This window comes from Coffea eugenioides, chromosome 2 (genome assembly GCF_003713205.1).
Source record: "Coffea eugenioides isolate CCC68of chromosome 2, Ceug_1.0, whole genome shotgun sequence".
Classification (NCBI taxonomy): Eukaryota; Viridiplantae; Streptophyta; class Magnoliopsida; order Gentianales; family Rubiaceae; genus Coffea; species Coffea eugenioides.
The window spans coordinates 25,872,539-25,899,105 of record NC_040036.1 but is presented as its reverse complement, the minus strand read 5'-3'; the positions used below and the strand labels follow the sequence as shown (position 1 = coordinate 25,899,105).

Below are 26,567 nucleotides of genomic sequence, written 5' to 3'. Positions count from 1 at the left end.
CACCTATAGCATATATGAAAAAGCAACCAAAAAACATAATAGCAGTACCGTATTTCCATTTTACCGAAAAGTGTTGGCACATGCAAGAGCTCTTTTCTGCATAATCTTGTTACAAATTGGGAAGAGTTTTAGCTATCAGTACTGATTAAAATGAGTTGCCTTGGGTTAAATGATGTTGTAGCTGTCAAGAGTAACAGGATTTGGAATGAAGCGAATTACAGGCCAATGATAAGTAAAATGGGCAAAAATCAAGAAACCCTTTCTATCCAATGGTTTAAATTACATTCTGATTAGTAAACCGATGGGATTTCATTCATTCAAGCTACCCAAGAAAAGTTCATCTGTTACTGTGAATCTACTTCTTTTTTTTTTTTTCCCTGCAAAAAGTTCCTAATTTGAAGAGTTTCATTGCTTGAATGGGTTGACAAATTCAGCATCAGAAACTGCAGAAAGTTCGATTTGACTGATCTCATCATCATCAACTGGAGCTGGAAGATTAAGATCTATGAAAGCCTCTCCAAATCTTGAAAATGGTTTAGCTGCAGGACTAGTCCTGATACTGACATGTGTGGTTGCTGCCGCCGCTGCCGCTGCTGCAGCTGCACCCATGACATGTGATCTCTTGTGCCCACCTAGAGCCTGACCTGATGAGAAAATTCTGTAGCAAACTGGGCATTCATGTATCTTCTCTTCAACCACCACACTAGAAACTGCAGCAGCTGAGGCCGCATTCCCTGTTTCCACCCCTGCTACTTCTTCCTCTGTTGAATTGCTGTTGTGGGCTTTAATTCTCTTGTGACTGGCTCTGTGCCCCCCCAAGGCCTGATAAGAGCGAAATGCTTTGTTACATGTTTCACATCTGTACTTCCCCCTAGTCCTGCTCTTGGTTACTTTAACCACACCAAAATCATGACAGTACTGGCTCTTTGCATCTTTATTCTTTTTCTGCTTTTCTGGTTCTTCATGATCAGCCTTTCCTTCCTCTGCCTCCTCCTCCTCCACTTCTTCTCCTCCGTACATGGCTTCTTCTTCATTGTCTTCTTTCTTCCACTTGTCTCTAGATAGCATCATCAAGCAATAAGCAACAACTTCTTCTGTGGTGGTATCAGAGATTGAACTAACGGGTTCAGCATCCGCAAATGGTAATTCACAAGAAAACCTGCCCTGTTTTCCGGACTTGGGCTTTTTCAGTTCTGCCATGCTATCATTAATATAACCGGAAAATTGGACTGCATCCGAAACTCTTGATTTCCTAACTCTTTTGGATCTTCTACAAATCGGATTCTTTGATGACTCGGTCTCACTCTCCCTATCCTGAACAACAACAGAATCAGCAGCAGCGGTTACCTCAACTCCTCCAAAACAGAATTCTTGATCCATCACCATGTCAACCTTTTTCTTTGGATTAATCTCTTCATCCTCTGACGATGATGATGATGAAAAAGATGATGATGGCACTGACTCAAACTCTTCACTAATTTGCCTCTCATCATTAATGTTCATAACTTCTTCTTCTTCATGCTCCTCTTTGATGAATTCCTGCTTGGCCTTGGTTGCTGCGCACAGATTCATCATGTGAGATCTCATGTGCCCACCCAAAGCTCTGCCATTAGCAAAACTCCTAAAGCATAGCTTACATCTGTGCTTCTCCATATCAAAGAAGCCAAAATCAACTTCACCCCACCAAAAAATTTTTGCCTCTTCTCTTTTTTTTTCCCCCCCTCTAACTTAGGATTAGGACTCTCTCTCCCTTTATGCTTTTGTTTTTTGTGGAGAGAAGTGCTTGGGAGGCTGCTTCTTCCTCTCTGGTTTGAAGCATAAAGAGAGTGGAAGGAAACTAAAAGGAGTAGTTGACAAGCATTTCTTTACACCGAGGAGAGTGACTATTTATATGAGCCTACACGAACAACCATTGAAAATATAATAATAATAATAATAATCTAGTAAAGCAGTCTTGAGAATTCGGTTCAGATTTCTTTAATTTGAGGAAGTAAATCTTTTTTGTTTTTGTTTTTGTTTTTGGTTAAAAACGGCAAACAGCAATAAATTAAGAAATTGCACTGCTTAATTAATTGAGGGGTATGCATGAAGACGTGTAACATGCGAGTTTTTGCATTTAAGTCTATCCGCATCTTTACATTCCTAAACAGCCCTTAATAACTCTGTTTCTTTTCTTTCTTCCTTTCTATTCCTTTTATCTTTTTTTGGTGGGTTTTGTTGGATGAATGATTAATATTACCTATCTTGCAAGTTTAATGTGGAGGTTATATAGTAACCAAAATAATCCAATAATAATAATAATAATAATTAAAGAAATGGCCCCAAACTAGTTAGCAGTGACCTGAGAAGAAGGGAACAACTACAACCTCAGTAGGACATTATTGTGTTTGACAGAACTGTATGGGCTGGTGGTATACTCAAGATTAATAACGGAATGTGGCTGCTTTGGTAGAGTAAATTTCGAGTAATTAAATACAATTAAAAGTCGGAAATCACTTAAATTAAAAGCCAGTAGATTCTGTTACCTTTTGGCTGGTTAAAAGGGGCCAAAGTACAAAGGTTTGGAAAGTGGGGCTGGTTCAAGAATGCCATTCCATGCATGACGTGGGAATTTATCTTGGGGGACATATAGATTCATAATTAATGAGTCATAAAAAGATTAAAGAGTTTGGTATTATATTTGGAAAATCTGCCCCTTTAATTTTGGATCTTTGGTTGAAATGTGTGATAAAAATGTGGGGTGGGGAAATGAGGAGGAAACTAACTTCTTTCCTTTGAGAATGGAGTATTCTAGGGGAGTAAAGTAAATGCCGTTTTATTTGGGCAAATTGGTGGACCTGGTCCTCCTTCTTCTTCTTTTGCCTTTCATTTGAACAAGCATTAGATTTTTTTTTTTTTTTGGGATGGGTTGAGTCGGAGACTTTGAACCCGTGTCCTCCTACTTACAATTCCTCTCATCTTATCACCCGACCCAATCCCGTCTACTGAACAAGCATTAGATGACACACTACGATGTAGTTTTCATCTATTTCTTTTTTGTTTTCCCCATTACATGTACAATTAGCCTCCAACTCAGTCCTTGCCCGGTGATTTGTTTTTTTCTGTATTTTGTACGATGAAGTTAATGCTAGAAATTTCATTGGAACTAGTTTAACATAAAACGAAAATGTAAAAATCATCATTGGCGTAGTTATTTTTTTCCCTTCTCATTTAGTTTTTTCTTTAAAGATTTTTTCAACGGGTGCCCAACCATTGAACACTCGTTAATACACGCAAATCATACTCAACCTATCATGTATATGTACATGCTAATAATTATTATCCACCTTTACATTTATACACTTTTCCAAATTAACTTTATTTTTTTTCTAAAAATTTAACCTTTGACGAACATTTTAATGGGTGTTCGAAAATTAGGTGCAATACGCAAAAGTCAATAGTGTGGTCAAGGTGCAGGAGAGCTAGTACTCATCTCAATAAGAAAGAGCTTATATAATAACTAAAATTTCAAATTCTGATTTTGGGTAATAGTGCTTTTGGATCAAAGATGACAAGCTCAAGAATTGCATTTTAATAAGGGTCGAACGCTAATGTTTAGCTGAAAGCATCCATTTCAGCTTAATCAAGCTGTAGTAATTGAAAATCTTCCAGTCACAGATGTTACTATCGAGTGACTTTTATGCTAAAATCTTCTTCTTTATTTTTTTTTTTTTTGAAAACGTACGAGAATGTCTCTTGAATGCTCACTCACCTATGTATTGGTTTGTATAAATGGCACCTAATGAATTACTTTTGAAATAACAACAGTGCAAAAAAGAAAAAGATTTTCATTAGGGTTATATGGACCAAAAGTAAACAAGAAAAGAAATACGAGAGGTTAATGATAAGAAGTTGTATTTAGGGAATTCAGGGGCAGGACATATAACTTGTCTAGTGGGAGTGCTGGCATCTTCATGAGATTGAGACAACTAGCTACTATATATATATATAGTGGAAGAAGCCAAGAAGGGCTGTTTGACATGTTAATAATCAACTTCGTAAAATGGGGCTAAAATCTTTCTTTGTATATATTTTTTTCTTTTTCTTACTAGGTTGCAGGTCTGTATCTCCAACTTGGTCATACATTTTACAATTTTACCAGAAAAACAAAAAGGTCATGCATTGACAAGCTGCAGTATACATCTTTTCCCAAAGTCATGAACTTTAGCCGTGAATCCACAAAATCCTCCACCCACTGGTCCAAAAAGCAGTAACAAGGGAAGAAGATGAATAAAAACTAGTCGCTGGCACGATTTTGATTAGTCAAATTTAACAGTAGTATCTTTTCATTGCCAACAGACTTACATTATTCATTCATTTTTCCTTCTTCTTAACTGGGTTGGGTGGGGGAAATTTTGGCATGAGAGGAAAAATCAGTTGAAAATGACATTCATCTAATTCGTCTTAGAAACTCCACAGTGAATTTTCAACGTTTCGAAAATTTACAAATGCTAACGGGTGTGTGCTCGCGCGCATATACGCACACATATATTGTGACCGGTCCTTTCATCATTTTCACACATAAAAATTGTTAATTACTTAGCACACTATACAAGAAAATAGTTCCATAACTTCTACTAAACTCAAAAAATATATATATTGACAGGATCACTAACTGTATGTATATTATTATCATTAGATGTATATATATATGATGATTAATCTTAATTCAAATATAAAAAAGTACCCTTTATTCCAAGTAGACGCATCTTATGCCGTAAAAAGAAAAAAGTAAGCTGAGTTTAGAATACGATCATGGCAAAATTTGCGGGATTAATTCAGGGGCCCTTACAACTTCACTATCAAGTCCCAATCATTTTTCTTGTAGTTTTGCGTGTTGGAGGGACAGTCAGAGTCCAACAACGCGTAACCCATTTTTGGTACTACACCACTCGTCTGTATACTGTAGAGGAACTGGACTCTGAGCTCCCTTCCTTGGCTGCTTAATCTTTTGTTTAAAGTTTAATAGTATGGGACAATTCTTCTAAGTTTTGATAATCTACCAACTCCCTAGAAAAAATGAAAAAGCAAAAGCCGCATTAATTAAATTAATTCTGGCAACTACACTTTCAATGGATCAAATTAGCTCTGGCTCTTGACTTTTAAGTTCTCTCCTTTCTTAAACCAAGAACTCATAAAAATCTGAAACTTGAAGTATTTTAGATCATTTTAGGGGTTATATTATACGAGTAGCTTCATACATTTTGCTGGTTGCATTTGAGATTTTAGGGTGTGGCTCCATCATTTGCAAGGTGAATTAGTCCATGTCTTCATGACATGAGTAACATGATGGTTCTAGATATATACTACATAATCATCATGGGAATATAAAAAGGCTCAATCTCATTTCTTGAACCCCATTCATATTTGACCGATTCAATCACTTTGAGTAATACTCCATGCGAGTCAACTCACTCCAATTTGTACAATTACCTTAAATTTTGTTATTTCAGCATAACACCCATTGCAATGGTGTGATGGGGAAAGCAATAATACTTATTGTAAATGCATAATTTCAAAATAAAACGAGTTTATTATAAATTCGGAAAACACTGCCAACTAATTTTTCTTTCCATACTTTTGGAATCAAGGGCTGCCAACAGTGTGTTGTTATCAAGTAACTTATCAATCCATATATCAAACTAATTAGTGGTTAGCCGAATTTCTATAAATGCAAGGGTAATGTTTTGAGAACTGACGCCTAGTAAGTATTAATAGTTCTTCACAAAATTTGCTTGTACATCTATGAATATGCTTGATTTCGTTCACAGATCATATACAAAGGAATGCCAAAGAAAAGAAGACGGTTTCAAGTTTTTTGGTATTTTCAATTGCACTTTTTCTTCTTTTTTTTTTCCCGTGAAAATTGGAGCTTTTTGAACTTTCCTTTAATTCATGACCTTTTGGGTCTAGTCTAAGTTCCTCGTTTGTCAACATTATCAACGAGTCTAGCATCTTACGCGGGCTTTAGTCATGGTTGAATTCAATGCCTAGTGATTCTACTTCTTCATTCTCTCAGGAGCACTTATAATTCTTCGAAATCTATGGACATGAAATTTGGCATACTACAATTGAGGCAGCAAAGCATAATTGCGGAAGGTAGTTGTCGCCGGTTACTCTTTGCCCAGAAACGTAGTGCCCAGAAATGAGTAGGGTAACTGATAAATTACAACAGCACATTGCTAATCAAGAAAACCAGATAAAGAAAATCAGTAATTCTGTTATTTTTTTATCCCTTGCACTTGAAGCTGCGAAAATCTGTTTCTTATATAATTGGCTAAAATGTTGGCCTTCTTTATGTACAGTATACACGGATACATGACTTTGATAAGTTTTTCAGAATTTTCTCTCAAAAAAATATCCATCCCTCTACAGCTCTTTCAAAAAGTGAATATAAGTAGTATAAAAATTGTCACGAGAATGAAAAACTTTCCATGTACATTTGGATCGCTAATTATGAGTATTGTGTATGATGATACAAGAAGACGTATAATCAAATCTCAATTTGGATCAGCAATAAAATACCTAGGGGCTAGTGTTGACTCGAGCTGTTGAACCAATTCCAACTTGTAACCACTGTGAAGAATTTCCACTTAAGTTTATATCTTTGAGGTCACTTAGCTTTGCCAGCTCCACCTTACTATCAGCTTCATCGTCCGCATTTTCAATTGGACCGTTACTACAATTGATGTTGTTCTTGTTGATATTGTTACTATCATTGTGGCGATCATTCTCGTTGCCTTGATCATCATCGTTCTGGTGATGGCAATTCTGGCTATCACATTTTGTTTCTGCACCTAAATTGGGCGTCCATGTGTGAAGGCGAATATCAGTAGAGACCTCAAAGCTCAATGGATTTTGAGGCCTTAATATGCCCGATAGTTCATGATCGCCTTGAGTTGCTGGGATGTTGAGATCTAGTGTCTCCGATTTGTTGATTAATGTTGGACCCTGGCGTAGTATTTGATGATCCATGTGATCATGATTGAATTGCAGCTTCACTAGCGAAGAAGTTTCCTGGGAGTTGGAGGTGATCCAATGGCACCTCTTGTGTCCACCCAAGGCTTGTCCGGTAGAAAAGACCCTGTGACAAATTGTGCACTCGTGCACTTTGGATTTTCTCCTAGAAGCCCCTGCCATTGTTGGGCCTTGTTCGAATTGTAAGGACGAAGGAGATTTGGATGGAAAGAATTCGTCATGGATGGTCACATCGTCATCAGCTAAACTGCTATCATCTTGCTGATCTTGCTTAGCTGCAAAACAGCCCTTCACCTTCTTGTGACTTGCCCTATGTCCTCCTAGTGCTTGATGAGAATTGAACACTTTTTTGCATGCTTTACATTCAAACAAGCCTTTGGATGCACCTTTAGGCTTGTCTAAAGGGACTCGACTTGCAATTAGCGGAGTGTTAAAGTAGGCCGTCACCGGATTAATCCGCCTTTCTTCCTCCTTACTGGCGGAAGCACAAGATTCTTCCGGCTCAACTTCAAACCTAGCATTTGCTAAATCTACTAGGCATCTTGCCAGGAGGAGATCTTCATCCTCACTTGAAGGATAAGCTGAGCCAAAACTTCCCACTTTAGTCCTCAATGACCTCTTCCTTTTAGACCATTGACACCCTTTTCGCTCCCCCTCGTACTCTCCATCAGATCCTGGAGAGGACACCAATGATTCAGCATCGTCAGAGCTACATTTGCCATGTTCAAGGAAAGATTTCCATGAGGCAAACTCTTTACCACAGTTCTCACAAATCCTACAACTTTTTAGTCGATTCGGATTTGTCCTTAGCTGGTACATTCTTCTACATGTCCTATCAGCCCCTCCAAATTTATCCTCCCAATCACTTGCAACATCATCGTCATCAAGACTTCCACCTTCATCTCCAATACCATGAGCCCTCATATGCCCACCTAAAGCTCTCCCACACATGAAACCCTTCTTGCATATCCTACAATAGTGTTTAAACTTTGGTGGTTGATCTTCTGTACAATCCATGAATTTTTTTTTTTTTTAAAAAAAAAATTTATTTTAGAAGGAGAAGAAGTTAATTACTCAAGCACTGGGAAATATGTACAAAAGAGGGTTGGAGCCAGCTTCATTTTGTAGCAAGATTTGTTCAATTGGGAGGTTACATTATATGGTCAAAAGAAGGTTAGTCCTAGTTTTTAGTTTGAGTAGAGTTCTGTGGATGAGATTTAGAGGTAGAGAAAAATAGGAGTGTGAGTATAGTGTGTGTGACAAGTGGAAGGAGAAGAAGAAGTTAAGGACTTTTTCCACGACATTGTCACGGTGGCGCTGCGCTGTGAACAACCAAACGGACGGCGGAGAATGAAAAATGTATGGTAGGATAGTTGTTTTATTAAAGTTTACATTCTCTTCTAGGTAGAGCTGCGTACTAAAGATGCCGAGTATATTTTGCGGAGTGAGTGGAGGAGTAGTGAAGAGTGTTTTTCTCTCGTCCGTCCAGTGAAGTAGAAAAGTAAGAGTGGTTCTAACTGCTGACTTGTTTTTGTCCCTTCAATTTCAGGTCAAGAAAATTAAACTCTGTGTTTCTTGTTTGTGCGTTGGCCTTAGCTACTTTCTCGCACATTAGTATTACAAACCAATTAAAACTTTTAGAGGTCTCTTTAGGATTTCTAAAACCAGCAATCAGTCCAAAAAAAATAATTTTTTTTAAAAAAAAAAAGAGAGAGAGAAAGGCCTATGGTTTATTTTAATTTTTTTTTTGACATAAGATCAAGCCCGTCATTAATTAATTCTAAAAGCTTAGAAGGTTGTGATGCATCATTTTTTTTTTTTTTTTGCTTGGTATTACATGGCTACAATTAAAACTTGAAAGTTAATTTTAAAGCACAAAGGAGAATTCACATGCTATAATCAATCATATTTGAAGTCTTATATATATCCAGACAAAAGCTTGAAAATGATAGAATTCACGAAATGACAGCACTTAAAATTTCAAGAAGATCAAGGTTCTATCAGAATACTATTAGAGATATTTATTAGTGTACACAGGTAATCGAAATAGAGGTTTATTATTTTTTTTAACCCCTTTCAGGAAGAGAAAAAGCTGGCCTAAGTCATTCAAAGGATCAACGAAAATTTTGAGATCATGAGTTAAGTCTGACAATTTTTGAATTTAGACTAATTTTATATTACTTCCTAGTATTTCTGAATTAATTATTTTTTTATTATTAATCTCATCACCATTTTGGGTTGCTTGAGATCAAATATTTCTAGAACAAATTGGCCAGAAATTGGCATAATTCTTCATCCTCAAGATCCCACTTCATTGATTGCAATAATATATGTTTGGCCACAATCCAACAGATAAACAGTCCCTTAGACGGACTGATAATTTCAATTCACCCCTTTGCTTGCCAGCTACAGAATACACAAGATTATTCAAAAATTAACAGATGATATGTAACGTGAGCCAGGCTTCCAATCAGCTGGAATCGCCTGTTGAGCCACAAGCCTTCGTCTGGATTCAGCTTGTGTCAACCTGATGGAAAACGGCCCATTTGTCCTCTTTGGTATGTTGTACTTGTATGTTGCGCCAAACACTTGTTGCATCGGAAACCACCGCCTGGATCCCGCCGCTTGGATCTCCACAGAAGCAACGTCTCCATCACCATTTTCGTACTCAATTGCAGCAGAAAAGTAGTATCGATTGGAACCGGGGTCGACTTTGAACGCAATCTTCTGATTAGCATAGTTGCATGGTACCCTTTACATTTGCACGAGTCAATCCCGAAAATTACTTCAGTAACAATAATATATTTATAGTACAGAAAAAAAAAATTGTGAAATTTACTGGCAAAAACTTCATTGCAAGTCTGCTATTTGCTCACCTTTGAAAATGGACGTTGATTCTACCAAGTTTGCGCAAAGCATCGGCCTGGCCTGGCTTTGCTAAGTAACCAAAAGCAGTTGAACTGAAATCAAAATGAACAGGATCATTGTTGCAGGCATTGGGACACTCATCTGTGATTGTTATCTTGACCGGAGAACCAGAGCATGCCCTATAAACGTTTGCACTGCATAGCACCTGAAATTGCATGCACGTGTCATTTGAAAACCAAGAAACCATCCCGGGTATAGTTAGCTAGCTCAAATATCAAGCAGGCATTCTTCAAAAAAGAAAAAAATTATAGGCTGCTCTTGATTGCTGCAGATTTTGCAATATTGGATGGGTATATAGGATCTAACCATTTTGCCAATCGAAAAATCTAAAATTCAGACACAGAAAAAATACAAGGGCATGATACAAGACACTGATTTCTTGAAATTAGGAAAAAAAATAAGGTGAAATAAACGCCGTATCACGATTTAAGCTACCAGTGACCAGCATTATATAAGTAACTTATACAAGCCAACAAAAATGTGCAGAGCAGTAAGCATTTACCGCATAGCAATTGCCGCAACCTTTGCCCTGTTTAAATAGGGCTCGGTTTCCAGCAGCTATCTTGCTTGAGAAAGGCGGCTGAGCAATGTCATTTTCATTTCCAAATCCGCATGCTCCGCCTGTGTGAATCAAAATGAAAATAAATGATTTGAACAGCAGATTTGTAGTTAAGTGCGTCTTGTAAAAAATGCATATATACCACTCCCTTCATAAAATGTTGCTACTGCCGATGAATAACCAGCTAGAGTTACATTAAGCGACCTGGCACTTCTGCAAGAACAAAAACTGGACAAAAATGACATGATGACGAAGAAGGCAGACAAAAAACAATTTTTCAGAGCCATGCCGAATATTCGTCACTGTAAAACCAACAGGATACGCAAGTAATATATCTTCTGTTTGGTACTATATATGCTGTGGAGTCAAGTGCTTGTGTAGAAATTAATTTAGTCAGTCTTGAATTTGGATGAACACACTCAAGGATATTAAAACCTTGCCATACAGGAATTTTAAAATCCATAGGTTATTAACGCATGAACATCTATATATGCTGCGAGTCAAGTGCTCATATAGAAATTAATTTAGTTACTCTCTTGAATTTGGTTGAACATATTCGAGATATAAAACCTTGCCATATACGGATTTTAAAAGGCATAGGCTGCCGTAACTTGTAATACATGAAGATGGGATATACAAACAACTTGAAATCATATACCTGGTCTTGGTGACTGAAGCATTGAAATTTCAAATTGAAAGTATTAAATCACTTAGCTAATAGCTAGTAGAAAAGATATCCTCCAATTTAATGCTTTACAAATTTGGCTGGTTAGAAAATAACACTAAATGGTTTTAACATCCCAAATTTACATCATTAAAGCTACTTTTATTGTACTGTAATTTAAATGAACACATAAAAATAGTTTATCCACTAACTTTCAACCAATATATAAAATCGTAAGTATGCTGATTTTATGGTAATCCTTCAATACCAATACTAAGCCATTTCTGAAATCAAATGATGACCACAAATGTGAGATAAAAGGTGATTGAGAAATGTATTCATGAAAATATAAAAATTTTTCTGCAAAAAATCACAATCCAAACAAGGTCTTAGTAGTTAAAAAAAAACAAGGTCTTAGTAGTTAGAGTTTTATCATTTATGTGTCTTTTTTTTGGGCAAATTACATTTTACCCCTCTGCGATTTAGCGTTTTTTTACATAACCCCCTTATGGTTTCAAAAGTTATACATAACTATCTCATGGTTTGGATTAAAGTGTCATAGTGACAGAAATAGTCATTCGTAAAGGAACTTCTAAAAATGTCGAAATTACCTTATAAATACATGACACACTAATCCCGTATGATTTTTATATTTTACCATGTAACCCTCTTATGATTGCATACCATTACTAAGCCATTGCTGAAATCGCATATCTTGTTACCTTTACCTCTATATTACAAAAAATTTTGTTTTAAATTTGATTTTAATAAGCATAAAATTATATTCCAATATCCATTAACAATTTCGATAACATCTCGATGAAATGAGGCTAATGATTACCATATTTCCTAGTAAGTGTTGGTTTTACGTTATAAAATTCAAAGTCGGATGAATGATATTATGTTAAACACGTCTTACAACTGTGCAAGAAGAGCCTTGTGATTAACAATAATTTTTTCTATATATCTGCTGCACCCTATTTTCAAGCTTAGCAACTGAGTCATGAGATTGGAATATAGATTACATTACCAAGCTAATCTTCAATTGGTTTTGTGAAACGTTAGCAACTTCCCCGGTAGATAATTGTGGCAAAACAAATTTGACATGGCGCTGCAATTGTGAAATGAGCTTTCTCCTCATATAAGCTTAAGACAAGCTTTATGCATGATATGCCCCGCTAATCAAGACTATCAAGGTAGTCTCATTTAAATTAAAATAACAGGATTAGCATCCCAGGATTCGATGACATGTAGTAAGCTGAATTCGATGCTTTTGGGGATTTCACCTAAAAATCAATCTGTGCATTTGCCTGCCAACATCATAATATAACTTAAATAATTTCTCTAGAATATCAACTTGAATCTGCCACGTTGCATACTGAATATCTTAGATTTATTGGGCATGATTTCAATGAAAATTTTCACCAGACAGAAAAAATTATCGTTTTATTAAAATAGTACTAATCAATGAACACTTATAGGTGCACTTTATGTTGGTTGATTTGGATTTAAGGTTAGTCCTAGTTTTAGTTTGAGTAGAGTACCGTGGATGAGATTTAGCGGTAGAGAAATGCAAAAGGTGGAGGATCTAATATGTCAACAACACTGGAACAGGAACTTAATATTTCGTTCCTTCAATAAAGAAGATGCAGAGCGAATACTGAAGATTCTTCTAAGCTGATTGGGGAGAGAGGATAGGCATTACTGGTTGCATGCAGCTAATGGAGAGTATACTGTCAACTCGGGCTACAAAACACAGATAGAGAACAATGCATTGCAAAAGGAGAAGCAGGCACAGGGAGTTGGTACTAGTTGGGAAAGCAATAGTCGCCAGATGTGGAGGCACCTATGGAAGCTGACAATCAAGCACAAATTGAAACATTTATCTGGAAATGTATTAACAATGCTCTTCCAGTCAAAGAAGTGATCTTCGAGGGAACTAAAATGGGGGATCCTTTGTGCAGGGGGTGTGGTGAGAAGGTGGAAACTGTGGAGCATATGCTGTTGGAATGCACCAAGGCTAAGGAAGTTTTGCACATAGCCCCATGTCAGTGGGATGGGGAGCAGGACCAGCAAGGATGTTTCCAGAATTGGTGGAGTACAATTACAGAAGCAAGGTACAGGCGGTCAGGAAATGACCACATTGCACTAAATGCTAACATCCCATGGCAAATTTGGAAAAACCGAAATGAAAGACAGTTCAATGACAAGTGCCAGATATCTTTAAAGATCATACAAAAGGCTGGGAGAATGGAAGGAATTTGATGAAGCAATGAGCAGAAACAATGGGTTGAGCACAGCAGAAACAGTGGCCTCTAAAAACTTACATCAGCAAGAACAGAATGGAGATAAAATGGTATAGCTAAGAGTGCAAATTAAAACACAAGTGGAAAGCCACAATCTTGGGATAGGAGTGGTTGCAACTGATGGCAAGAACAATGTCTTGGAAGCTTGGGCCCTGAAGGAGAGAAGTACAGGGATGGCAACATTAGATGAAGCAGTAGCGGTCAAGCTCACTCTCAGCAAAGCTGCAATGAAGCAATGGAGAAAAACTGAGGCCCAAGTTGAGAGCAAACAGCTCATACGACAGCTCACAAGTGAACAAGCTGAGGACATCAGGCTGTCTGCCTTAATGGAAGATATACAGGACTTGAGAAAACTGTTTCGTATGTGCTCCTTTTGGCCAGTTGGTATAGATATTAATCATGTACACAGTCGAATCATTAGCTCCTCAGTGTCAAGGTACACTCTTTGTATAGATCTGTCGAGCTTTGCTTGCAATTATAAAGTTTATACTATTAATACAATCCTGTTATCGTTTTGAAAAAAAAAAAAAAAAAGATACCAAGACCAGGCGGATGATATCAAGTTGTCTGTATATCCCATCTTCATGTATTACAACCTATGTCTTTTAAAATTAGTCTATGGCAAAGTTTTATATCCTTGAGTTTGTTCACCCGAATTCCCATGGTGCAATAGAAGAGAAGCCGATGCAACTGTGTAGTTATGATTAGATCGTGCTCTAACAAACTCCGGGTGGCAAAATCTGTTTCCAGGAAATGTGGCTAAACATCTGGCAGCCTCTCACTGAGACCATGTTCCAATTAAGGTGGAGATAAGACAGAAAAGAGCCAATAAGCAGGTACGTAGAAGACCTTTTAGATTTGAAGCTACATGGTTACGTGATGATGACGAATCTAGTCAATTGATTAGTCAGCACTGGAAAAATGATGAAGATGATTTGGTTGAGCGTGTGTGCAGAAGTGTATCTGATATGGAGGTTATTTTAGGCGGTTGGGGTAAAAGGAAATATGGGAATTTTAGATTTAATGCAGATGATTTTGCAAACTGGTCAAGAAATGGAGAGAGAGAGAGAGAGAGAGCTGATTGTGACCATCTTGTGGATGATATGGTACGCAAGAAATAGCAGCATATTATTTGAAGGATAGGTAATGAGACCTCAAGTGGTGATTGAGTGGGCTAAATCATATTTAATGGAGTTCATTAAAGCTCAGGAAGAAAGCAAGTTTTCTGGCTCAAAGGAATTGATTGGGCAGTGGCATCCTCCACAGCAAGGCCTTTTGAAGATCAACGTTGATGCAGCACGGACTCCAGAGGAAGCAGGAATTGGTGTTATTGTCAGAGATGATGAAGGACAAATCATGGCAGCATTTGCGGAAAGAATCGGTAAAACTTCATCTGCTGAATTTTCTGAAATTCTTGCTGTCATTAAGGGTTTAGAATGGGCTAAGGAAGTTGGAATTGACGTTGACTCTTGAAATTGACTCTATCATTGTCGTTCAAAAATTGAATAGTGATAGAGCGGAGTTCTCTTATTCGGAGAGCTGGCTGGATAAGGCTCGAATGTTATATGATAGCTTTGAATGCTGTAAGATTTTCCACGTGTGTAGAACTAGAAATGTGCCAGTTCATAGTCTAGCAAACCTTTCTCTTGGATTAGTAGGTAGAATTGTACGGTGGAATGATTTCCCTCCATCTTTGGGTAAAGCTGTAATTGGAGATTTGAATGAATGAATGAAATGTTTTTTACAGTCAAAAAAAAAAATTCAAGAGTGACAAAATGAATTCCTATATAAGCACTTGATTCCCCAGCATAGTACCAATCAGAAAATTTATTAATACTTGCTTATTCTGTTCGTTTTACAGTAACAAATATTCCGCATGGCTCTCAAAAATTGTTTTCTGTCTTACTTCTTCGTTATCATGTCATTTTTGTCCAGTTTTTGTTCTTGCGCAAGTGTTGGGTCGCTTAATGTAACCCTGGCTGCTTATTCATCGGCAATAGCAACATTTTATGAAGGGCGTGGTATGCACTTTTACAGGACACACATAACTATTGAATGTCATGACTTTAGTAGAAGAAAAATCTGCTGTTCAAAATAATTTTATTAGAAGATAATATATCCTCCCTTCTTTGTAAGAAAATACAAAACGAAGATAGCCTGTTAAGATATTGCAATCATTAATTCTTAGTACTGCTCTTAATGTGCCACAAATATTATCAAACTAGGCTATAACATGCATTTCTATGAGATCCATTTATTTTCATTTTGATTCACACAGGCGGAGGATGTGGATTTGGAAATCAAAATGATATTGCTCAGCCACCTTTCTCAAGCAAGATAGCTGCTGGAAACCGAGCCCTATTTAAACAGGGCAAAGGCTGCGGCAATTGCTATGCGGTAGATGCTTACTCTGCATGTTTTTGTTGGCTTGCATAAGTTACTTATATAATGCTCGTCACTGTTTAGCTTAAATCGTGATACGGCGTTTATTTCACCTAATTTTTTTTTCCTAATTTCAAGAAATCAGTGTCTTGTATCATGCCCTTGTATTTTTTTTCTGTGTCTGAATTTTGGATTTTTCGACTGGCAAAATGGTTAGATCCTATAAACCCATCCAATATTGCAAAATCTGCCGCAATCAAGAGCAGCCTATACTTTTTTCTTTCTTTAAGAATACCAACTTGATATTTGAGCTAGCTAACTATACCCGGGATGGTTTCTTGGTTTTCAAATGACACGTGCATGCAAATTCAGGTGCTATGCAGTGCAAACGTTTATGGGGCATGCTCCGGTTCTCCGGTCACGATAACAATCACAGATGAATGTCCCAATGCCTGCAACAATGATCCTGTTCATTTTGATTTCAGTTCAACTGCTTTTGGCTACTTAGCAAAGGCAGGCCAGGCCGATGTTTTGCGAAAACTTGGTAGAATCAATGTCTATTATCAAAGGTAAATTTCAGGGATAAGATAGAAGACAATTTTTTTCTGTACTATAAATATATTATTGTTACTGAAGTAAGTTTCGGGATTAACTCATGCAAATGTAAAGGGTGCCATGCAACTATGGTAATCAGAAGATTGCGTTCAAAGTCGACCCCGGTTCCAATCGATACTACTTGTCTGCTGCAATTGAGTACGTAAATGGTGATGGAGACGTTGCTTCTGCGGAGATCCAACCGGCGGGATCCCGGCAGTGGTTTCCGATGCAACAAGTGTTTGGTGCAACATACAAGTACAACATTCCAACGGGGACAAATGGGCCGTTTTCCATCAGGTTGACACAAGTTGAATCCAGACGAAGCCTTGTGGCTCCAAATGCGATTCCAGCGAATTGGAAGCCTGGCTCACGTTACATATCATCTGTTAATTTTTGAATAATCTTGAGCATTCTGTAGCTGGCAAGCAAAGGGCTGAATTGAGAATATCAGTCAGTCTAAGGAACTGTTTGTCTGTTGGATTGTGGCCAAACATATATTATTGCAATCAATGAAGTGCTATCTTGAAGATTAAGAATTATGCCAATTTGTTCCAGAAACATTTGATCTCAAGCAGCCTAAAATGGTGATGAGATTAATAATAAAAAATAATTAATTCAGAAATACTAGGAAGTAATTTAAAATTAGTCTAAATTCAAAAAATTGTCAGACTTAACTCAAAATCTTTAATTTTTGGGACCAAAATTTTCGTTGATCCTTTGAATGATATAGGCCAGCTTTTTCTCTTCCTGAAAGGGGGTTAAAAAAATAATAAACCTCTATTTCGATTACTTGTGTACACTAATAAATATCTCTAATAGTATTCAGTTAGAACTTTGGTCTTCTTGAGATTTTAATTCCTGTCATCTCGTGAATTCTATCATTTTCGAACTTTTCTCAAGGTATAAGTCCCTGAGACTTCAAATATGATTACAGCATGCAAAATTCTCCCTTGTAAAGTTTTAATTGTGGCCATGGAATACCACGTAAAAGAATTAATTTGGTCCATCGCAACCTTCTAAGTTTTTAGAATTAATGACGGGCTTGATCTTATGTCAAAAAAAAAATAAAATTAAACCATAGGGCTACTTGTATTGTACTGTAATCTAATTAAACACATAAAAATAGTTTATCTACTAACTTTCAACCAATATATAAAACGGTAGGTATATTGATGTTATGGTAATCCTTCAATACCAATACTAAGCCGTTGCTGAAATCACATGCTGAAAATGATACGACTGACTGAGGTTGGACCAATAATTAATTAGTTAGATGTGAGCAATTAACATAAAAAGGAAGCACTAATTAACCTTTGATAAAGAATATTGATCCTGCCGGCACTGCGCAGCAATTGATCTGCCTGGCAACGCTTTGCCAAAGTCCCTAAAGCAGTTCCACTTGGATCAAAATGAACAGGATCACCATTCACCGCCGCAGGAACCGCCGCACTGATCAGTGATGACTACAGTTATTGCAGAACCAGAACAGGCCGAATTGGACGCTGTTGTGCATAACACCTAAAATTGGGATCCATGCATCCGTATCCTCAACTTATTAGTAGAGGCAAAATAACTTGAAATGTCTTATCACTGGCTAAGAATATCTCTTGCCTTGTCTTGTCACAATTTTGGTTGAGACTGGAGATATTTTTTAGGTATATTAGAATTTTCGATGAGGTAAAGGTCTACAGGATTCTATGATGTAGTAAAGACAATTAATAGATGGATAATTAATTAGTACCAAATAGCAACTTCCACAGCCTTTGCCCTGCTTAAATGAAGCTTCATTTCCAGCAGAAACTCTAGATAAGAAAGGTGGCTTCTCCACAGCATCTTCATATCCACAAGCTCCTCCTACTCACCGAATTAACCATTGAAATTTTCAAACTTATTACTGCTTAAATGATGGGCGGTTCATCAAGGTTTAGAACATTGAATGTTAATTACTTTTACCTATTTCACGCTTTTTAGTCTTTGACAAAAAGAAATCGCTCCGAAAACCAACAGCTTTGCCCTTTGTGATTTTTTTTTTTAATTTTTTACTGTTTCATTCTTTAATTAGTTGTAAATGTTAGATCTGAGTTGTCAAAAAGAAAATAAAAATGTTGCTTGCCTCTACAAAATGTAATGGAAAATTCTTTGTCACACCCTAAACTAATTTTATTATAATGTTCGCTTGAAAGGAAAATATGCATGAATGACAATACAATGTGAAGAGCTGGAATATAACATTTGTGTCACCATATACGAACCAGTGCTGCCTGCTCCATGGGGATCCCCATAAAATGTTGCAACGGCAGGTGAAAAACTAGCTAAAGATTGAGAAGCATTATGTGACTTGACACTCCTGGAAGAACTAAATGTAGCAAAAGACAGTGAGAAAAGACCTATGAAAGTTAGCAAAAGAGAAATCTCATGCAACCAAGGCTGGGTGGGGTGGGAGGCACATTTAAAGTGGCTTGGTTTCAAAAAATTCAGGCGGGTGTGCTATAATGCACCTGTCTGGTCTGATGGTAGTTCAGTTCTTTCCGGGTTATCCCTGGACCTCCTTATCATACTAAGAGCCATCTAAACAACAATTTACTTGTAAAAAACTGACAGGAAGCTAGAGCAACTTTTGTTGCTTCTGTTCTGATGATTAAAGGATAGAAAACCACCATATATACAGGAATGATAACAAGAGATACTTCCGCTATTGTTAAACTATGTCTATTCTATCATGGATTCTACAAATAGATTTACAGCATAAAAAGAAAAGAACGGTGTGTGTATGTCGAGAAGACTTTAATCAAGTGGCTAAAATTAAGATGTCAAAACTCACAAATTCTAGGTCCTAATTTTCATTCCTTCTCTCCATTTCTTAAATCTCACCCCAAGTCTTGAGTTCTAATTTCCATTCCCCTTTCTCACTTTTTAAATTTCACCTCTTTCTTTCTTAATTTTTTTTAAGGAAAAGTAAGTTTACAGTTGACTATTAATGATAGAGATTTTCGAATTCAAAAGGTAGTTTGAGGGGACTAAATTGATTCGTGTAATCTGAGTTTGAAAGATTTAGGGACTAGATGAATCGCAACTTCTGCAATAAATTATCCAGTTCCTAAATTCCTTATTTGCACAGCCCCAAATGGCTCATTCGATCAATGAAGATTATGTGCATAAAAGAGGTAAAACCTTAGGACCGTGATGCATCACAAATAAGATTCAATTGAACATACGAGGGGCAATGTGATGCAACCATCTTTTGAGAGGAGTTTGGTTATCGAAAAAACAAAAAAAAAAATTTTTGGGTGGGGCGGGTGGTTAGATTTAAGCCTAAGTCTACTGTTTAGGCCCAAGTTTTGATGGGTTGAGTGGACCGAACAAATCGAGTTTGGATTAACTTGGTCCATCGACGATTGTACCCTTTGCCCCTCTGTGTAGGCTGTGTACGTTTCGGACACAATTTTGTACAAGTAATCGATTTGGAGAAGTGCAAAAAGCGACCAAATGATATCACTCGTAACAATTCCATAATCTCGCATATTCATAGATTATTAGGCGAAATTTTTTACAAATCTTTCTGCAGTTTCTGGAGCTTTATCATACAGGAGTAATTTTGTCTAAACATGTAAAGAAGAGAGGTTAAATGCTTGTGAAAAATAATTAAGGAAATCAATGCAACTCGACGGTGGTTGACGTGCACTCTATAAATGCAAGCAACAGAAATTAGTAGTATTAGATTTATTTTTTGGACAGTCCGGAAGGATTCTAAGAGCCCTCTCCTCAATCACTGAATCGACCATAATGATTTAGTAGTACTAGTTTCTATGCTATATTAGCAACATTTATCTTTTTGTTTTTTTTTAGGAGGTAGGAAAGCAACATTTATCTTTGCTCCATAATGAAGTTTTTCCATTTATGTCAGCTGAAAAGGAAAAAGGATGCAAGTGTCAACTATTACTAATACAGATCTATAGAGTTACTAGTAGAACCTTATTTCCTTGACGATGTACTCATCATCCATTTTGCTCTAATAAAAACTATGAGCTGGTTCTTATATTCCTTAAACCTAGGCATTGAAATTTACAACTGATCTATAAGTGCTTCCAGGTTGCCAACCAGCAGGGATGACATTGTTTGCCACCAGAGCGGCGCCGGATTCTGCTGTTAGCTTAATTGAAAATGGAGCTTGCAATGTAGAACCCGTGTCCAATTTCCAAACAGCACCCCAAGATTGCTGCATGGGAAGCCATGATTCCGAATCCAGTGCTTGTTTGAGTTGAACCCCCGAAAGTTCACCATCCCCATCTTCGAATTCAACCAATGCGGCAAAATAGTCGGGATTGGAGCCAGCATCGACGTGAAAGGCCACAGATACTCCAGGATAGTTACACGGAACCCTGTTCAGAATTGAAAATTGCATTAATGAAAAAATGTCGAGTATGATGTTCTGTTGTTAATACTATATATAACAAACGTCATGGTGTCATCTCTCTTGGAAAATCAGGTTATGATGACACTAATCAGATTACGACGACCTTCATTTAGTGATAAACATGCTCCCATAATTTTTGCCATACGACTGACTGTCCATTTAGTTTGAATTTTTAGCTTTGTACTTCGAATTGTCAATCTGATTGGAGCATATTTTTTTGACTTGGTACGTCGTAGGGTATTTGTAGCATGACCTTAGTCAATTTCGAGCAGTAAAAATTAGTCAAGAATGACGGAAACTTTCGTCTGGAAAAAGAAGAATATCTGATTTCTAACCTCTTATACTGTATTTGTAAGACTCCGGCATTGCGCAATTCATCAGCTTCGCCGGAAGTGGCCATGGCTCCAAAAGCTGTGCCACTTAAATCGAAGTGAACTGAATCTGAGACGCAAGGACCTCCTGGACATTGATCGGTTATAACCACAGTAACAGGAGATCCTGAGCATGCTCCATTAACATCTGCTGTGCATTTAACCTGAAGATTTGTACGTAGTACGAAGCAAAAGAAAACTACGCATAAGACAGCCAAAATTAAGTACGCACAATTGCATAAAAAGATGTAACATTTTATACGGATTTAGAATTTTCTGAACAACTTAATATTCTTGTGTGTCTTGTGGCATGCACCTGATAACATGCTCCACAACCTTTGCCCGAGTCATAGAGGGAAGGACCTCCTGCCGATATTAAAGAAGAGAATGGTGGCTGATCAACCGCACTGGTGTATCCACAAGCCCCACCTACATTGTTGATTGAAAATAGGAGTTATCAGAATTAATTCACTGATTTTATGTCGGAATATTGTTGGTAAACAGGTTTTCTTCTTTGAGCTCAAGCTAATTAATGTACGTAAATTCACAAGTGTAAGGCGTATAATACTTAAACAATAAAAACACAGAATCTTGTAATCTCGTTGTTTATTACAATCTCAATATGAGAATTATACGTTAACAACAGTTCAAGTTGAGATGATTTTGCCCGGATGAGATACATGTACCTCATCGGGCAATCGGGGACACAGTTATATAACATTTTTTGTTTTCGTTCTCTTACCATCACTTCCTGCACCAGTAGGGCTTCCATACCAGGTTGCACCAGCGGGTGACCAATCAGATTGGGATTGGTATTGAATTTTCGATATATTAAGAAGCTTGGGGTTGAAGCAAGAGCAGAAGTTTGTAACCAGAAAAAAGAGAGTTAAGTAGGAGGAAAGGTAGAGGAGATAATTAGTTGCCATGATGAAGTGATGAAGATCGCTAAAAAACAGTGCTCTATATATCTATCTATGCTTTAGGTTTGATGGATTTGGTTTGATTGGATTTTGAGAATTTCGCTGCTATTTATAGAGGCCAGGCTCCCAAAGAAACCAAGCTTCAGTCCCGCATATTGTGGTGGAACATGAGAATTTTGCCATGTGCAATATGTTCTACAAAGCATGTACTATACACTGATACAGTATTAGAGATTTGACTACTGTAGAATCTGTTAAAGACTAAAAGATTTGCAGTTATTGACCATGAATGTGGTCTTCGTTCTTCGTGTACTTATTTATGGGGCATCAAAATTAGCACTATTAATTCCTAATGAGTGGCACTGTTGTGGCAAATTAATTTCACTCTTTGTTCTTGGACCCTTTTCTGCCGTCAGGTTTAAGAGGATTCGAATCTTATACGCTGATAGTTGGAGGTGAGACCGAGCGTAAAAAAGGGTGAGAGGATTAAAAAAATTTGACTCCTTGCCAAATAATAATGTATCATAATTACTTTAAAATAGTACTGGATCACAATCCGAATCATGAATAAATGCTTGATTTAAGAAAAATGTAACTGATAGATAAGATCCTCTGATGCTAAAGAGAGCACTAAGCAACAGAAAATCAAGCCCAAAATCAAGGGCCAATTCCACGTCAATACGTCATCGTAATATCAGCATGAAGAAAAATTTATGGAGTCCGATGTAAGAGGCGCTAAGCCGCTAACTGAAGGGAAAGGGACATGGAGGTTTCTTTCTCTTTTTTTTTTTTGGGTTGAAAAGACTGGAGAAACGTGACAAATGCAAGGGATCCAGAAGAATTACAAACATGGAAAAGATTACTTTCCCAAAAAAACATAATTATGTATATCAACTAATTACGTTCATCAATTAATAATGGAAGAATTCCGAATTCTATGGTTCGAATTAACTGTGACATAGAATTCAGAAGATACATACGATATGAATATTGGATTACGAACCTTAACGTATTGCTAAAGGCTTAGCCTTTATGTAAATCTGAAGCTTTGTTGTATTCAAACCCGTAATGCCTCTCTTTGCAATAGGGACAGATTTGACCCATTTTTCTTGGTCTTTAGCCAGCAATGTTAATTTGCTATTCCAAATACGTAATTTTGAGGAGGAAAATTTTCCATTGTACAAATATTTTTCGTTTTCTTTCTTCTCAATAATATTCCCTTAAAAAATAATATGCTCTCTTGCCTTACGAAGTGAAATTAACAGGCAGACATACCCTTGAAAGATTTTTTTTTTCTCCACAAATAAATGAAAATTGCAAATTATTTACATGCGCTGCGACAAACAAGCCAAAAAGTCTAACCAGTAGAAAATATGTCCAAACAAAGACCCCGTTTTCATGGGCCATTCTCCCCGTAGAATATTTGGCGCACATAACTGAAAAGGGGGACATAAATTGCCCATATGTTAGCCGTTAATGGTGGTTTTGGCCGTTGGCCGTTGAATCTCACGGTTATGTTTTGGCCGTATATATGAACTCCCCACATGGCTGTCGCGCTCTAGCATGAAAAATTGAACCGTGATTGCGTGCCTACTATTTGCCTAAAGTCTCCCGGACTTCTACTCAAAGCAGATTTTTCTTTTCTGCTTTTTGAATTTTGGCGATTGAGTGCCTGGTTAGATTTTCTTTCTTCTCTCTTTTGAAGAATCATATTTTTGTTATAAAAAAATAAGCTATTTTTCAATCAAACAGAAGCTAATATTCCTATTATTAATAAACTAACTGAAAATCGTTCAACACGATTTATTTGATAAAGAAAACTGTATTAATGGCAAAAAAACATGCATAGATCATGCCACTAATGTATCGGCAAGTGACATTGTTAGAGCAATTATTTTTCTACTAGAGCGTATTTTATTCAAATGCCAAGATTACCCTCCTCAATCAATCAACTTTTTATATGTTTATTGATTTTTCTAGGATCCATCATCCATTAATTACTCATCTTTTCTCTCTCTAATTAAGCATTTTTCCATTAGGGCCTCTCACTCTTCTTCTTATTATTCTCACTTTTCTCTTTCTTACTCAGTACTCACACACTAATAGATCTACTATTTTATAATTAAGTATTTTTCCATTAGGCTCTCTCACTCTTCTTCTTATTATTCTCACTTTTTTCTTTCTTACTCACACACTAATAGAACTACTATTTTATAATTAAAAAACATGTTTTTTTTCTTAATCTTTTCTTGTATCTTTTTTGGTTCTATGCGCTCTTGCTTTTTTTATTCAATTCTAAAACTTTGATTTATTCATTTATTTTCTTTTACAAATAGAACCTCATTTAACTCCAACAAATTTCAGTTTAAATTAATTATTATTATGATGTCATTGTAACTCAATACTTTAGCACAAAAAAAAATTTCTTGCAACATGCCACTTTCCTTTGACTTTTTGTTCATTTATCATGCCTCTAAGAAACTAATACTGTTAAAGTTTTACCATCTTTTTCTCTTTTATACTTGTCATGAAAATCTTGATTTTTATCTTGTATCAAGTATTCACATTTATCATATAAGACTTGATTTCTATCAAGTATTCATATCTCTAATAATTAGATGAAGATAAGTTTAAATTACATTATCAAGTTTTCATATTCTCTAACAATTAAATGCAACTAAGTTTAAATTACATTACATTATATATCCCATGAATATCGAAGGAAAAGTAAGGTTATTTTTTGGTATTATTTTCATTTTAAACTATTATTTAGTTTGACTTAAATTACATTGTGTTTGAAAAAAGAACCTTTTGAGTAAAATTTTTTTTAAAAAAAACATGTAGAATTAATATACAAGAAATTATCAAAGCCAAGACCAATTTAGTAAATCATGAAAATAATTGATGAATTAATGTGACAAAGAGAGAGAAAGAGAGATACAGAGAAGAATGTAAGTGAGTAGAAAAAAACTTCAATTGAAAAGAGAAGAAGGCGAGTAATTAGTATTTAATGGATCTAAAAAATATGAAAAAGAATATATGGAGTTGACCGATTGAGAGTAATCTTGACTTTTGAGGAAATTTTGATTTGGCAAGAACATTATTGCTCTCAAAATATCGCCAGTCCAAATGCATCTGATCCGATTTGAAAAATTAAAGCTGTTCTAATAAGAAATAACTAAAAATCATCCAAAAAATAGGCTGTATAAATTTGGTGCATTATTAATTATACATTCTTATAAATACCTTGATAACTAACGTCATTAGCATGTCTTGCTAAATCATGCGCTATTGTATTGCCTTTTCTAAACATTCAGTTCAAATCTTCGCCTTGATATATATTGGAGAGTTGTGAGGAATCAATTGGACCACTCAAATTTGGTTTAAAGAATCGTACACATCCATTAATCATGGAATTACAATGAGATTGAATGATTGATTTGTATGTCGATTCTAGTATTCTTAATAATTAAAAAGTTGGACTTAGTTCAATCATTAAAAATCATTGTGCCTAATTTTAGAAATAATTGTTGGTTCTCACTATGTCTATTTCCTTAATTAACCTTCCTGCTTCTTCTTTTCCGGAATGGGCCAAACCTCCCATGCTAACAAATCTAATCAACAATGAAGAAAGAAATAAATTGATAATGAACGAGATTAAATCAAAATTAATTGTAAATTAAGATCCATGTACATAAACTGCTCTAGACTACTATAGATCGGAAGGATAGATAATCATGCTGGGTAAGACTTTACAGTAAAAAACACATTATGAACATGCTTGAAGACTAAAAACTTTCGGACTTTCCAAGCAAAAAGGAATACTAGACTATCTCGATCTATTTTCCATACTTGAACTTCCTTACAAGTAGAATTCCTCCTATCCATCATTGCAGAGTGACTAATTTTCTTGTTATGCAAGTACACGGCAACAATTGTTTGTTGCGGGCTCATTACTGTCTGAAGTAATTCTAACGTGTAAGCGAAAGCAAGTTTAAAATGATTAAGTTTCAACATACTTTAATTTTTTGGTGAATAGTGTATGGATTAGCTTAGTTTGAGTCTAGCAATTTTGCTGTAAAACACCATATCATGATCTGCCTTTCTCGTTTTAAACATATCATCTTTATTATGGAACTTGAGTCAAGTTAAATGAACATTTACGTGGGCTTGAAAGATGGCATGTTCTCAATTAAGTCAAACGACATGCTTCATGTCATGCTCCACATCCATACTGCTGGGGAAGAAGGTGACCAAATAAAAAAGATGGAGTTAAATTAAATGAACCCGTGGAGGATACGTTAACTTTTTGTTCCATCAAATTTTAAGACATTTTTTTCATTTGACAACGTCAAAGTGACTGAAGATGTAGCATGTGGTTTTACTCATTTCAGCCTAGGCACAGAATA

At 36.3% G+C, this 26,567-nt stretch overlaps 5 protein-coding genes across 5 annotated transcripts; 1 reads left to right on the top strand and 4 right to left on the bottom strand.

The window, feature by feature from the left end:
• Positions 1-359: 359 nt before the first annotated feature.
• On the bottom strand, positions 360-8,034 carry LOC113759335. Its single transcript, XM_027301901.1, has 4 exons — positions 6,583-8,034; positions 4,131-4,234; positions 745-1,723; positions 360-687 (listed from the first exon to the last, which is right to left on the bottom strand). The coding sequence occupies exons 1-4, from the start codon at positions 8,032-8,034 to the stop codon at positions 406-408; spliced, it is 2,817 nt and encodes a 938-aa protein (XP_027157702.1). The 3' UTR covers positions 360-405.
• A 1,410-nt stretch (positions 8,035-9,444) lies between these two features.
• LOC113759334 (expansin-B6-like) lies at positions 9,445-10,791 on the bottom strand. Its single transcript, XM_027301900.1, has 4 exons — positions 10,647-10,791; positions 10,448-10,566; positions 9,894-10,090; positions 9,445-9,769 (listed from the first exon to the last, which is right to left on the bottom strand). The coding sequence occupies exons 1-4, from the start codon at positions 10,789-10,791 to the stop codon at positions 9,445-9,447; spliced, it is 786 nt and encodes a 261-aa protein (XP_027157701.1).
• Positions 10,792-15,392: 4,601 nt separating this feature from the next.
• LOC113759333 (expansin-B6-like) lies at positions 15,393-16,850 on the top strand. Its single transcript, XM_027301899.1, has 4 exons — positions 15,393-15,495; positions 15,753-15,871; positions 16,229-16,425; positions 16,526-16,850. The coding sequence occupies exons 1-4, from the start codon at positions 15,393-15,395 to the stop codon at positions 16,848-16,850; spliced, it is 744 nt and encodes a 247-aa protein (XP_027157700.1).
• Positions 16,851-17,872: 1,022 nt separating this feature from the next.
• Positions 17,873-19,021, bottom strand: LOC113759332 (expansin-B12-like). The gene is made up of 4 exons (XM_027301898.1): positions 18,952-19,021; positions 18,706-18,840; positions 18,195-18,307; positions 17,873-17,971 (listed from the first exon to the last, which is right to left on the bottom strand). The coding sequence occupies exons 1-4, from the start codon at positions 19,019-19,021 to the stop codon at positions 17,873-17,875; spliced, it is 417 nt and encodes a 138-aa protein (XP_027157699.1).
• A 1,316-nt stretch (positions 19,022-20,337) lies between these two features.
• LOC113763239 (expansin-B18-like) lies at positions 20,338-22,222 on the bottom strand. Its single transcript, XM_027306991.1, has 4 exons — positions 21,981-22,222; positions 21,555-21,667; positions 21,203-21,402; positions 20,338-20,832 (listed from the first exon to the last, which is right to left on the bottom strand). Exons 1-4 carry the CDS (start codon positions 22,162-22,164, stop codon positions 20,502-20,504), a joined length of 828 nt encoding a protein of 275 aa, XP_027162792.1. The 5' UTR covers positions 22,165-22,222; the 3' UTR covers positions 20,338-20,501.
• Positions 22,223-26,567: the final 4,345 nt, after the last annotated feature.